This window comes from Fistularia commersonii, chromosome 17 (assembly GCF_037954325.1).
Source record: "Fistularia commersonii isolate RoL2024-O1a breed Wild chromosome 17, RoL_Fcom_v1.0, whole genome shotgun sequence".
Lineage (NCBI taxonomy): Eukaryota > Metazoa > Chordata > Actinopteri > Syngnathiformes > Fistulariidae > Fistularia > Fistularia commersonii.
The window spans coordinates 13,752,351-13,766,664 of NC_141300.1; the positions used below are offsets into that span (position 1 = coordinate 13,752,351).

At 54.0% G+C, this 14,314-nt stretch overlaps 2 protein-coding genes across 2 annotated transcripts; one reads left to right on the forward strand and one right to left on the reverse strand.

Annotated features, from left to right (window-relative positions):
* The first annotated feature begins 830 nt into the window (after window positions 1-830).
* LOC147225264 (lysine-specific demethylase RSBN1L-like) lies at window positions 831-10,996 on the forward strand. Its single transcript, XM_086163271.1, has 8 exons — window positions 831-1,344; window positions 1,550-1,672; window positions 2,282-2,967; window positions 7,906-8,043; window positions 8,123-8,265; window positions 8,346-8,513; window positions 8,599-8,707; window positions 8,788-10,996. Exons 1-8 carry the CDS (start codon window positions 837-839, stop codon window positions 10,291-10,293), a joined length of 3,381 nt encoding a protein of 1,126 aa, XP_086019397.1. The 5' UTR covers window positions 831-836; the 3' UTR covers window positions 10,294-10,996.
* On the reverse strand, window positions 9,778-13,080 carry tmem60 (transmembrane protein 60). The gene has a single exon (XM_086163272.1). It carries the CDS (start codon window positions 12,572-12,574, stop codon window positions 12,170-12,172), a length of 405 nt encoding a protein of 134 aa, XP_086019398.1. The 5' UTR covers window positions 12,575-13,080; the 3' UTR covers window positions 9,778-12,169.
* Window positions 13,081-14,314: the final 1,234 nt, after the last annotated feature.

Genomic DNA, 14,314 nt, shown 5'->3' on the forward strand with positions numbered 1-14,314 from the left:
GAGGTCAGAGGGCAAGATGGAGGTTTTTATTCATTTGTTTGTTTGTTTATTTTTTTATTGAACATAAATAGTACACACAAATATACATATGTACAAATAAACATGGCAAGGTAGAACTGAATGTCAATGAAACAACCAGGGATGAGGAAGCACAGGACATAAGGAAATTTGTTCTGTATGTGATCAGAAGTTAACAGTGTTAAAGGTTTGTGAGAAATGTATAATGCTAGACAAAAAAGAAAGTAAAAGAAAATAATTAAATAAAAAGATAGACGAATAAAATAAAGGAAAAAAATGATGATTAAAAGAAAACTTGCAAGGGCAATATAACATGTAATTAAGATGGTGGTTCACAGGGAATCTCAGACATCAAACTGTATATTTTTTGGTTTTTGGATTTTTCCATAAGTTTGGATTTTTTTATATAATTCAAAATCGTTTATGAAGAAAGTAAAATTTGGGGAACATTTTTGCATTCTGTTTTTGTGAATGAAGAACTTGGCCAGGCCTAAAATATCATTGACACAGAGTTCATCTCTTTTGTTGCTTAAAAGTAAACCAAATGTCATGTCCTCTCTTGAGAAGGAAACTGGTGACGATGGAAAGTTACCTTTAACCCATTTTTGAGTTTTAGCCCAAAAGCCCTGTACTTTTTCGCATGAGAAAAATATATGGTCAGTGCGAGATGAAGCTAGATGGTTGTGTGTGGAGACCTCTGGAGGGAAGGAAAACAAGCCCCTCCACGCCTCCCTGCGTGTGACGTCACCGCTAAGCCCCGCCCCCGCGCCTTCTGACGCAGCGTTTACGTCCGACCGTAAAAAATAGAAACTTCCAAGATGGCCGAGTCCGTGGACTCCATGCATTTCGCAGCAAACGGCAAAACAAATCCCCCCAAGCCGCTGCTGGCGCGGCGGCCGACGGAGAGCCGGCCGCCGGGCTCCGGCGACGCCTGCCCGCCGGCGGCGAAGCGTCTCCGGCCGGAGGAGCGGCGTCCGAAGGCCGGGCGGCTGAACGGGGACGTGTGCGCAGGGGAAAAACACAACGGGAAGCGGAGCAGTGTGAGCCCAGCGAAATGGAGTTTCGGGCCGGACAAGTCGAGCCACCCCGCCGCCGTCGCCGCCGCCGCGTCCCCCGCCCCCGCCCCGGCCCCGGCTCCGACTCCGACTCCGGCTCCGGCCAGGAAGATCTTCAAGATCAGCAACTTCCTGGCGTCTCCTCCCAAAGCGCGGAAGGCGAAGGAGAAGCGGCGCCGGGAGAAGGAGCGCGGCGGCGGGGCGGAGAGAGGCAGCCCGACTAGCTGCCTCACCAACCCCGAGAACGGCGACCTGAAGGCGGCGCAGAGAGGTAGGACGGCCCGGCTCCGCTCCGCTCCGGGGCCGCTACCGGAGCAGCGCCCGGGGCCGGCGGACCATCGGGGCGGCGGTTACATAAGTCCCCGGACCGCAGGCCCCGGCGGGCGGCTCCGAGGCCCGGGCGCCGGGGCTGAGCTCCACACGTGGAGCGGCTGCTTCGGTAGTTTGACCGTGTCTCCTCTGCGGCTCCTCCTCAGATCACCGCGCCAAGGAGAAGGAGAAAGAGAGGAAGGACCGGAGCAGGGACTGGAGGAACCACAAGCTGCCCCCGGAGCATGACATCTCCAGGGAGAACGGAGAGATGTTCGCCCTGCAGAAAGGTGAGGAGGCGGGGGAGGTCCTCCATGGAGGACCATGCTTGTTGTAGAGATGGAGAGGTGATGGGGTCAGCTCTGCACTGCGAGCAGGTTTGATTTGGACTGATCAGAATCCTGGCCCAGACGTCCCCGAGCACATTTGGACCATCTCTTCCAGATGATCTACAGAAACCCAACGTTACCCGGTGAAGAGTGCCAGGACGGGTCAGGGTAGAAAGAGGGACACACGCTTATGATCTATTACTGCTCATGCACATGAAGCTTACGGCTGGAATGATGTGGTCAGAACTTTAGTTTTATAAAAGTATTGATGTAAGATGTCTGGTGAGAAGCTGCAAGTGCATGGAACCCTCATGGAGCAGCTTCTGGAGGAGACACCACTTTACCATCATGCGCTGATGACGTGATGTGATATTCAAACGGTCCGACCCGCTGACGGAAGGTTTCGGAGCAGAAGTGGGACCGTCCTGTCCTAGAATCCTCCACAGGAAACCCAGGAAAACAGAATTTATTTTTCTCGTGCTAAGGTCTAGGGAGTGCCCGGTGATCGTGAACTCACCCTCCCTCTGAATGCTCCTGATCTATGAAATGTTGTCCCTCTGCCCCCGTCAGAGTCCAAGGAGAAGCTCAAAGTTGGCTCGGAGGAGGACCTCCTGCTGAAGAAGCTCAAGAAGAAGAAGAAAAAGAAGCACAAAGATGGCGAGCGAGCGAAGGACCGCCACAGCCGGCCCAAGATGTACCACCGCTCGTGCCAGACCGTGTACTCGGGGGTTTCTCTGGGTCTGCCTGAGTTCCTCAGCCGGATCAACGGGAACAACAGCGGCGACGGCGTCGGGCTGCACCACGGCGCGGCGCCCCCCCAGCACCTCCACGACCCCCTGGTGTCCTCCGTCGCCCCCGGCTCCCTACCGGTGACGGTCCGGGAGAGGCTGGGTTACGGCTCCCCTCTCCACTGCACCCCCGTGCCGGGCACGCGCTGTCCGGAATTCGGTCATTTGATCCACGTGGAGCGGCAGGCCAACGGCGGCGCCTCGGTGGTCCACGCCTACAGCGAGCAGCTCTCCGGCCTGTCCCCGGCGGAGATGCAGAGCTTCGCCCAGGAGTTCGTGACCCTGTCCTTCAGCGAGGACGAGGAGCAGGCCGCGCGCTTCGTGATGGGGATCATCCACGGCGCGGCGTCCTACCTCCCGGACTTCCTGGATTACTTCTCCTACAAGTTCCCCAACTCGCCGGTGAAAATGGAGGTGCTCGGGAAGAAGGACATCGAGACCACGACCATGGCCAACTTCCACTCTCAGGTAAGACCGGCCCCTGCGACAGACTTTCAACTCCGCCGCTCGCGTCAGCGCGTTCAGCTGGCGCCGCGGCCCCCGGCCTGGTGGCAATACGACCGGAAACTTGAAGTATATTGGGAGGGTGGAAAACATAGATATGCTCCGGACGTGCACAGACTCGCCTGTGACTGGCAGTCATCCAGGAAGCCAGCGAAAGCGGCGGCGGACGCTCATGGAGGTTCCACTTCGGCTTTGTGGAGGGATGGCGTCGGGAGCGCGGACGGGACGGCCGGAGATGCAGAAGAACCGCGGGTCTCTGAGCAAACACTCTTGACAGCTGATGTTAAAATCAGGAGAGAGAAGAGAGGAAACTAACAGCCACAGAAAAATATATTCCAGGATACTGGAGCTGTTTGCATTAATGTTCGGGCCCAGGCTATTTCCGGGGTCAAAATGCTGCAGATCCTCTGCTTACACTATTCACTCCGCTTTAGCCGCACACAACTTTAAAATGCTGAGCCAGTGTGTGTGAGTGTGTGAGTATGTGTGTGTCTTCAGTGATGGAAGGCCTGCAGAAACGGTGTCCTTCAGATTAAACCCGCTAGTTATTCCCCGGCATCTGCCTGTGCTCCTACTCAGATCCCCCGTGGTTTCTAAATGTTTACCCGCTGCATTGAAACAAATACGGTGTTAACTCCCTTTTTATTTCAACAGATAGGATGTGAGTAGTTTTACAATTATTTAAATGTGACTGTCACATAGCAGTTGTTTGTTCCTGGTTGAATCTGAATATTTAAAGGTGACCACTGCCCTGCCTGAGAGAGTTTGGGGTCAGAGAGTGTTGAATGAGCAGGCCCTCCTCAAACGGACGGTGTTTCTCTTCACCTCCACGGTGGATGCTGCACAGTTGTCTGTAACAGATGTAAAGCTGAGCATATTAAGAACCAGCGGAGGGTGTAAATTAGATAGCCAGATACTCGCCGGCAGATTATCTGTTTTCTATTTATACCAGCGATGGACGGCTGCCTCGCCGCTTCCCTCCTGGATATTTAAAAACCAGGATAAACCTGGGGTTAAATGCAACTCCTCCGGCCTGAGAAGCCGTGTAGCGTTTGCCTGCCGTGGGAGAGGACGCCCGCGGTGTCCTGCGCCGGAGCATGGCTTCCACACAAACCTTCATCTGGGTCAGGAGGGCCTAAAATTACTCCGTCCAGGGACCAGAACTTTCCCAAGGTCTCACTCTGATCATGCCGGCGCTCCGAGTGCCTCGTAATCAGACACTTCATCTTGTCTTGCTTCAGAGCTTCATCTGTATGCACGCGCATGCACACACACACACACACACACACACACGCACACACACACACACAATGCCTTCCTTCCTACTGCTGTTGTCAGTAGAACCAAACAGGGTTGTGACTGACAGTGCATTGTCTTAGTTTAGCAGGTTTTCGAAAAATGACACTCCACTTGACAGTGCTGTGTGTGTGTGTGTGTGTGTAACTGACTTGGTCTTTTAAATATACGTTATTGTACAGTTTGGCTCAAAGGCAGAAAATAATGACCTGTTGGTCAACATTCAGCCACCAGTGTGAGGTGGTGAACCTCACAGCGGTGTTCTTTAGAGGCCGGGTTAGGATCTCCTGACGTTCCAGGAGTCTCCGGCCTCTTCTGAGGACGTCCAGGAGCTACACGCCAGCCGGGCTCCTGTGCGCCTCTGGAGAGGGTGTCAGGCCCTGAGAGCAGGAAGGGAAAGGGAAGTTGGAAGTCAAAGGGACGAGAGGTAGAAAGTCCTCAGGAAGTTCATCTTTTACTTCACGTTCACTACGCGAGGAACCAGCGAGGAACCTCAGGCTTCGCTAGCCGGTTGTAGTTTGTTTAAGGCCTTTCGTACGTGCATGCCTCTGTGGATCTATCAGGACGTACATATTAGTCAGTGGATGTCGACAAACCTGTCCAGTGATTGCAGGTAGTTCCCGCGTACTAAACCGTGCCAGGACTAATAGACCGGCAGCTTCACTGCAAAGAGAAGAATCCTTTCCGTCCCCGTACAAGAACAGATTCACGCACAGCCTCGGGGACGAGGGGGTTTTAATGACCAGCACTAATTCTCAGCTGGTGGTTGATATGGGGAATGTATGTTTGTTCTCTCAAAGGCTCGTGGAGTTTTTCCACAACGAATGCCGCAAAAGAACTGAAACGCGCCTTCAAAAAACTCAATCAAATCCTATCCTGTGTTATTTTCCGACACATCGGGGCCCCGGCTCTTCTGACGAGGCTTTGTTCTCCGGCCAAACGTCTTGCGTCACCGACTTGGTAAGAACGCGGCCACGCTGACTGCCGTGCGGCGCCCCGTCCTCGTCCTCTGCACTGCAGAATCACACTCGGTTTCGATCTCCCTTCATTTCCCGAGAAAGTTCTTGACCCGCAAGCTGAGTCTCTGTGTAATGCATATCAGGGTTTTTTTTTTACGAAAAAGGAGAAATATAGCCGATGGTTATCTTTGACCTTCATAACTTGTGGGTTAGTCGTGAGAACCGGCGCTGGCAGCCATCTGACGGGCCCTCCCTGTGCTGCGGGCTGCACGGAGCGTGTAAACTCTCACAGACACGGCTCTCCTAACTAGCTTGAATAATGCAAAAATGTGCACTGACCTGCCGAAACCGTTTTTATTTTCATCCAATCAAAAGCGCATTTCGCCGTCCCACAATGGCTCCCACAATTCCCACAATTCAAATGCTGAGACTGACATCGTAGTTTGTTTTACTGGATTGCTATTCTTCAATTGTTTGCGGCCCTTTAATGAAGAATTGATCTCATCATGAACGTCTGTATGTATTTTATTTGCCCTTTCGTGACTCTTACCTTGTTCCGTGGTGCTGTTGGACAGTCCATAGCGGCGCTCGATGTGCAAACAGATGAGCGGCGAACGTCAGGCGCGAACCGAACAGACGCTTTTCAGACTGACGGTATCACGCCGGGATTCCGACGGTGACCGGCGGCATCCAAACACACATGGTGACATCACGGAGGTCGCCGTCTTTGCAGCTCTTGCCGTGTGTTCGGTGAGCGGTGCTCAGAGAAGGTTGTACGGCTCCTTTGTGTTCTGGTGAAGGAGTCGGTGGTTTTATCGCCCGCTGGTATCCGTGACGGCCAGGGTTCCCTGGGATGCCCTTTTCACATTCACTTATTTAATTTAAACCCTTTTACATTCATATGTCCAATGAGAGTGAGGGCTGCAGCTCTGAAAATTGAAAATCATTGTTAGCTCACGATATTAGATGTTAGGCGAGTGAACGGCGGGAAATATATTTGTGCGGCAATATATAATCCAGTTAATAACAGCTATTAACTTCATCACAACAATTTCAAGGTCATTACGTCGCAGTTATGGTTACCATGGTAACAGAGGGTTAACAGTATACATACCTGTCCGGGAGACGCCCGGAATGGCGTAGTGTCGCTCTCGGCAGCACGGGCGACACACCGGACCCGCACACGGCGTCAGCACACGTGCACGGGCGGAGGGGAGCGAACAGGCGCGTGTTTCTAGAAATGTCAGAGGCCGGTTGAACTCCGTCGCCCTCGGCGGCTCGGGTCCTCGCAGCACGCCCAAGAAGATGCCAGGCACCTGCTGCATCACCTACTCTATCTTCCTGGTCTTTTCCTTGGCAGGGATTACTATTATCAGTGCAGGAATAACTTGAGTCATGTAGTAGTGGTGGTGCGGGCCCTCCGGCTGATGGATGGATGGATGGATGGATGGAGGAGATCAGCAAGGTCCGCTCCTCCTGCAGATGCATTAAAATCAGCGAACAAAAGAGGTGAAATTCAGCCAGAGTTGTTTTCTCCGGTTGTCTGCAGACCAATGTCACTCTGGACAAGGCTTCGTAGGCGCAGGCCTGTTCTGGCTCCGGAGGAAGGACCTTCAGCCCAGCGTTGCGGCTTCCCTGCCAGATTCTGACGGCCAAGCTGCCGGGAAGACTTTCAGGAAACACTTCAAGGTTTTTAGGGTTCATGGAGGACGCGTTTCGGTTTGTCACTAGTGCATCAGAGTACACACAGTACTAGCAAGCGGAGTATGACCGTAGTACTAAGTCTTTGTGGTGCTCCCCGCTGCGAGCGCTGAGGAGGAGGCCTTCGGTCGTCTCCCAGGGCTCACTGCACACCGCCGACTCTCCCGCTGCTCCAGGAGAATAGCGGAAGGCAAAGGTGCTGCACGGGGGAACGGCAGTTTTTGGCAGGAAGCTATTGGATTTGCTGAAGGACAAAAGTATCATGTCCCCGGGTCCTGCTGCGGGAAGTTGATCGATGAGGTCAAACCGGAGGAGGAGGTTAATCTGACCGAAGGCAGCCGGGGGAGGACCTGCGGGCTCTTTAAGGAGAACAATAGACTCCGAGGAGATCCTTCAGCTGTCCCGGTTCTGGAGTTTGAATGACCTTCTCTACTACACATTAGGCAGCTCATCCAGGAGACGGAAGTCATCTACTCATAGAACGTCATCGTTGGTCTTTAACAACCTTCAGGGTGTCACTGTAGAAGGACAGGGGACGTTTACTGTGAGAACCCCACAGCCGGCTTACAGGATAAGGTTGGATTCATGGATTCGCCGCCTGGAAGGAAGACTAACAGATGGACGGTTTCAGTTTTTGCAGTCAGCAGATCTTCACCTTGATAGAAGACCACTTCTGTGGGACTCCTCAGACAAGTTGGTTGTGGTTATTGTGTGTGTATGTGTGAGGGTATTGTAACCATCGGAGTGTTTGGGAGACCTGGAGCTCCCCAGGAAGGGAGTATAATGGGCCGCTGTTGCTGAGGGCGATCTCCTGTTCCGTGTGAGGCTGTCTGCCAGGCAGCGTCCGTCCATCTTACGGTGAAGGACACGTCGGGCTCAGTTGTGCATCCGTATCATCGGGCGTGATCTTCATGGAGTTGGTCTGCTTGTGTGTTGCTCGGTGCAGGTGAAGCGGACGTACTCCCAGGGAACGTACCGCGCCGGGGCCATGAGGCAGGTCAGCCTGGTGGGAGCTGTGGACGAGGAGGTCGGAGACTACTTCCCCGAGTTCATCAGCATGCTGGAGGAATCGCCGTTCCTGGAGGTAAACGTGTGTTAGCGTTAACGCCAGTAGACCCGATGTCCGTCGCGTGACCGTTTTTTTCCCTCGGCCGCGTTTGCAGAGAACCCTGCCGTGGGGAACGTTCTCCAGCCTGCGGCTGCAGAGCCCCACGGAGAGCGACGACGGCCCCATCATGTGGGTCCGACCCGGAGAGCAGATGATCCCCATGGCGGACATGCCCAAGTCCCCCTTCAAAAGGAAAAGGTGAGTCGGCGCGTCGACCCCGTGAACATCGAGCGCAGGTATCCCCCGCGGGCTTACGTCCTGACCGGGATGTGTTCCAGGTCCACCAACGAGATCAAGAACCTGCAGTATCTGCCCAGAGCCAGCGAGCCCCGGGAGATGCTGTTCGAGGACCGGACCCGGGCCCACGCCGATCACATCGGCCAGGGCTTCGAGCGGCAGACCACGGCGGCCGTGGGCGTGCTGAAGGCTGTGCGCTGCGGAGAGGAGTGAGTACAGGATCACACACCGCGTCCGGAGTAACAGCAGATTCGAGAGGAGATTCCTAAGGACGTTGCGTTCCCCTCCCAACAGTGACGCACCTGCTCGCATCACCAAAGACGTCGTGTGTTTCCACGCCGGAGACTTCCCAGATGTGGTCATGAGGCTGCAGCTGGACCTCCATGAGCCGCCGCTGTCCCAGGTGGGTCCGTCCTCCTCCAGCGGGAGATGTTCGTCTGGCATCGTCCGAACGAAACAAACCTGTGGCGTGTGTGTGTCCAGTGTGTGCAGTGGATTGACGACGCCAAGCTGAACCAGCTGCGGAGGGAGGGGATCCGGTACGCCCGCATCCAGCTCTACCACGACGACATCTACTTCATTCCCAGAGGAGTGGTCCACCAGTTCAAAACGGTGTCCGCTGTGTGCAGCCTGGCCTGGCACATCCGACTCAAGCAGTATCACCAGCACGAGCAGGACGAGGACGAGGAGGAAGAGCAGCGGCAGCGGCAGCGGCAGCAGGGGGAAGAGGAGAAGTCGGAGAAGGTGAAGGAGCAGTGCGGCCCCGCTGACGTCGGCGTCCGGATCAAAATGGAGGAGGACGACGAGGAGACGGCCGGGACGGAGTTTGACCCTGTTGTGCAGATGGTGATGAAGCCGGAGGATGAGGAGGGTCGGCCCTCCCAACCTCCGGCTCAGGCCGTCAAGGACGAAGAGCAGCCACCCAGAGCGGAGGCCAAGGACTCGTCGGGGGCGCAACCCACGCCTGCGGCCAAGGAAAAGGGCGGCAGTACGCCCACTCACGTGCTAACAGAGCCAAAGGCGGAGGAGGAGGAGAGGAGGGACTGTAAGGATGAAGGAGATGGGGGGGCCGCCCCGACCCGGACGGGCCCCGAGGAGGCCGCCGTGGACGGCGCCGCCTCAAAGGCCCCCCAGCCCGGGAGGAGGGAGGGCGAGGCGGAGGAGGAGCGGCAGCAGAAACCCGGCCCGCAGGGCCAGAGTCTGAAAGAGAGGAGCAAAGAGAGCCAAGCCAACGCTTGCAACAGCGCTCACATCAAGAAGGACCGGGGAAGGAGAGACAGGGAGGAGAAAGACAGGAAGGACCGGAGTAAGGAGAAGGACAGAGACAAGAAAGACAGGCTGAAAGAGCGGGACCGAGCCAGAGAACAGGAGAAGGTCCGAGCAGAGGGGGCGGCGCCGGTGAGGAGGAAGGAGGAGGAGGAGAGGACGAAGGAGGCCGGCAGAGCCTCCCAGGAAAAGTGGGCCAAGCAGTGGGAGCCCAAGAGCCAGCCTCACATCCGGAGGGAGCACGACAGGGAGGAGGGATCCGCGCAGAAACTCAAGCCCTCCCACGGGAAGAAGGAGAAGTGCGGCGGGCCGCTCAAAACGGCCGGCTCAAAGCCGGGCCAGCTGCACCTCAAGAAGGAAGCCAAGAAGGACACGAACTGCAAGGAGGAGAGGAAGAAGCCGAACCCCCTGCCGCCGGAGCACAAACCCCCACGGACGCTCATCACCTTTGACCTCTTCAAGCCCATGGAAGCTCACCAGACCCTCGCGCTTTCCATCACGGACAGCCGGTCCAAGGGCCACCACTACACCGACTCCCGGGGGGGCTCGTCCCGGCCCGGGGCCGAGGGCCGGACGGTCGGCCCCTTCAAAGGGCCAAAGGTCAAAGACTCTGTGCAGGGGAGGCCGGCGGCGGCCCTGCAGGACACCCGGCCTCAGCAGCACCCCCTGAAACAGCCCCTGAAGACACACACCCCCCAGACACAGAAAGACTTCCTGCTATGAATGTCCGGGTTCGGGAGGCTCCTTTTCTTTCTTTTTTTTACCGGCCACCTTCAGGCGGAGAGCACGGAACCCGCGACCTTTCCCAGGCGTGCGCGGGCCTTTGTAATTTCTAAGAGGTTACATTCCACGACCGGCGGCGACGCTCCGGTAGAGGACACTCTTCGGTGCTGTGACGCGGCCCGAGAATGTAAGCAGAGCGGCCGGCTCCACGTCCGGTAGCGAATGTACGCGGGCGCCCTCCGGCGCCGTGCGACCCGCGTGTCGCCGTCGCTTGGTTCCCGACGCCCCGCTCTAGGTACGGGAGCGGCCGGTCTGAGGACAGCCACGTCTGCTCGACACAATCCACCCCGGGGTGTGGGTCGATCTTTCCTCTTCCTTTGCACTCCAAAATCCTGGGCAAGTTCTTGTTTTCGGACTGGACTCTGACTCACACAGGGCTGTAAATGATACTGTAAAGTACCAAAACTGTACAGTATAGATGTTATTAGCACTAATGTGAGAAAAATGTATACAGAAATTGCATATATTTTTTGTAAGACAAGTTTTATTTTCCATAGAACTTATTTATATCATTTACTGTCTGTTTTTATTTGAAACCGATGTACGTGGAAGATTTGTTGTAAATACATTTTATTTCCTAAGGTAAGACTTGGTAGTGTGATTTTTACTCTGATCAGAACCTCAATAAATGGTTCAAAACATCGACTCTGCTCTTCCTTTGCCGGCGCCTCGGCCTCTCGGAGTCCACAGATCTCCTCCAAGCCCAACTCCACGGAGTTGGGACATTCTCAAACCAAACAGCAGCAGAAAGTTGCAGCCAGTGCACAGATCGGTCTCCTCCCTCCGGCCAGGTTAAGGTCTGGGTGTCATCCTTGACAGTGCGCGGTTGTTCCAGTCTGGTATCAGTAACACAATCCGTTCCTAATTCCCCCTGCATTATCAATAGGCTTGCCAAACACCTCCATAGCCTGGTCAGATCACTGCACCGAGATTCTCTTCACCCCCCTTCCACATCATTTTTCTTGGATATACGAATTGTGACTTTTTTTTTTTTTCCCTGCAAAAACACCCGAGTGGACGGCTTCTTGCTCTGCAGCAAACATAGTTCCCAGTGTGCAGACACATCATCTACAGCCCACGGCATTTGGGGCGCTACGCTAACTGTATAAACACCGCAAGGAAGCTAACGCTGGATAGCATTTCCACAGCTGACATAACTGGCTCTGGGCATCAGGAGGTTACAAGGAAGCTTAAGCAGAAAAACCAAAACAAGACCGTCTTATTTTCAGGAACGAACACGTTCAGCTCAGTCTAGTGTCACGAAGTCCGTATAAGGAAATGAGGTGATGAGTGACAGACGGGTGTGCAGAGGAAGCTAACATTGGCTCCAGAAAACAAAGGCTGTGGTGTGAAGCAAAGACCTGGTCCTCTTGTGACAGAGCCCAACAAGGGAACGGCGCAGCGGTGACACATTAGTCCTTAGCCAGGTAAAGGATGCTTGTGAGCAACTCATTCATTCATTCATTCATTCATTCATTCTCTACCTCTTCTCCTGCAGTCGGGGTCACGGGCGCTGAAGCCTTTCTGGGCCGCTCCTTCGGCCACGGGTAGACATAAGAGCATTCACTCCGCCACATAGACAAACTGGCATCCACGCGTCAAATGAACTTTTTGGACTGAGTGAGGAACCCGGAGGAACGTGGTCACGAGAAGAACGTGGAGGCTCCACAGATAAAGGCCCCCCTGGGAATCAAACCAGGGAGGAGGTTTTGGCCCTGCTCGGAGAGGCGACGGGTCTTGTCCACGATGATAAAAAACAAGAAAACTGAAGATTTAATTTAGGGTAAAAGCAATCGGGCAGGCGGGGGTTGCGTGTTCAATCCCTCCGGTAGTGGAACACGCTGTGTCCCAGCTCCACCAGCGCCCCCGCCAGCAGCAGCCAGAGGGGGACGCACACCACACTGAGCTTCACAGCCATCAGCTCCTCCAGCCTGGAGCAGAGGGTCAGGCAGAAGGCCAGCTTCAGCAGCAGGGCGGCCAGGTACCACAGCCTCCGCCGCAGGCTCTGCTCGCCATCCCTGGGGTCGAAGTCCGGCTTGCAGCGGCCCGCCATCTTCACCACCAGCATGAGGATGAGGATGGTGTCGAAGGTCCACACGGGCAGGAAGATGAGGAACCAGCTCAGATGGATCTTGGAGTCCAGCTTGAGCACCAGCATGATGAGGAAGATGAGGGCAAAGATCCAGGAGAGGAAGACCCGCTGAGCCAGGGACATCTTCATCTAAGGAGGACCAGCCCTCAGGCCAAGCTCATCCGCAGGAGGAGAAGCCCTCAGAGAGGGCTGGAGGCTGACGGGGATCTGGGCAGGAACGAGGACCGACCAGGACTTGCCTCTGGACCAGGTGGAACCACTGGCACAGACGTTATCCGAACCAGGTGGGACTGCAGACACCGTCTGTATTCGGACCGGGTAGAACCGCAGACACCGATGTCGTCCGGACCGGGTGGAACCGCAGACGCCAGCCGGGCTCTGGGGGTCAACGTCTCTCCTTCCGCCGCGGGAAAAGCCGGCTAAGGCTGCCGCTTCTCAGCACTTATCTCCGGGTAAAAGCGTCTCCGGGTCTCCTTACCGACCCGAGGAGGTTCTCCCGCTCTTCGGAACCGTACTGTGAGCGGGCCGATCCGTCCGGCGCCCCGTCGAGGGTGAGTTTATCCGGGGGTTCTCCTCAAGGCGTCCGTTCGGTGGTGTAGCGTTAGCTCCAAGCTATTTGAGCTAGCGGCTAACTACCGGAAGTCGCGCCGTTAGCGGAAGTGGTCAATGCGGCGAGGACCTTTCAAAGTAAAAGCCTGATTTTTTTTATTTTTTTTTTATGTGGAGGATTTTGGTGTCATTTTTCATCCAAATAAATCTCCCTGGTAACATTAACAAGCGAAAAGAAGACGAACAGCCTGGAATCTATGGAGGAAAGTCATCAGACACATGGCGGCATTTGACAGAAATGACGGACAGCTTTAAAGAAACATTCATTTGACCAATTTATTGGAAAAAAGAAGAAATAAGAAAAGCGCAAACCCCTCTCTTAAGCGTCGGGCTGTGATTAAAGAACAAATACAGATGGCATGTTTTATAAATGAGGATCAGCAAGAGGTAACTGAACAATGTTTTACGTTTTATTCAAATCTATTTTTTTAATGGGCTAGTATAACAAATCAATACAAAGTTACAACATCAGAGATTGTCAAAGAAAAGTACAAAACACTTTTGAGGTAAAACATTGTTGAAAAAGAGTCGGTTAAAAAGCCCTTATTAAAATGTCAATTCATCTCAATGTAAAAGCTCACGTTACACTTTCTAGCTGTCATCAAAACTAACAATGCACTTTTATTTACAAGGAAGTGGTGCAAAATACAGTGTGGGACAACATTCAGTCGAAACGTTCACGTCTGTCCGATGTAAACACAGTCTTTCGCCTCCATCTGGACAGAGCAGATGTTTGGTTTGAGAGGAAAGGGTTTCACCAGCAGCCCATGCTTTGCAGAAGGAGGAGAGAGAGTGGGGGGGGAGGCTCGGCAGAAAGAGACAACAATCCCGTATCAAACTAAACACACCCGTGGAAGAGATGAAACGTGATAGAAAATATGATGTTTGCATTGTTTTTACAATAACGACGGTTTCCTCAGTGCAGCTCAAAGAACTCTGAAGACCTTGCACTTCCACTTCCTGTGGGGCTTCCAACCAGGGCTTAAATATACGTTGGTCATGTTTTCTAATTTTATACTTCAGTCAATAAATACCTTTAAGACCAACCAGGAATGCAGACACTGAACCTCACATTCAGCTGGAGGGACTCTTTAAATAAAAAGGCCAAGTATTTTTAAATGTTTGCATGTGTGTACGTGCGCGCGTTTGTGTGTGTGTGTGTGGAGTGATGTTTGTGTGCGCATCAGGGAGTGTCCGTCTTTGCTGTTTCAAAAGGCAGGTTTGTGAGAACTTGTGACAACACAAATTCTGCGAGGACAA

Excerpts from the sequence above, each read along its gene's own strand:
- LOC147225264 (XM_086163271.1), top strand. The coding sequence starts at position 837 with ATGGCCGAGTCCGTGGACTCCATGCATTTCGCAGCAAACGGCAAAACA. Across the intron at positions 1,673-2,281 it reads GATGTTCGCCCTGCAGAAAG|AGTCCAAGGAGAAGCTCAAA; the intron begins GTGAGGAGGCGG and ends TGCCCCCGTCAG. Across the intron at positions 8,708-8,787 it reads ATGAGCCGCCGCTGTCCCAG|TGTGTGCAGTGGATTGACGA; the intron begins GTGGGTCCGTCC and ends GTGTGTGTCCAG.
- tmem60 (XM_086163272.1), bottom strand. The coding sequence starts at position 12,574 with ATGAAGATGTCCCTGGCTCAGCGGGTCTTCCTCTCCTGGATCTTTGCC.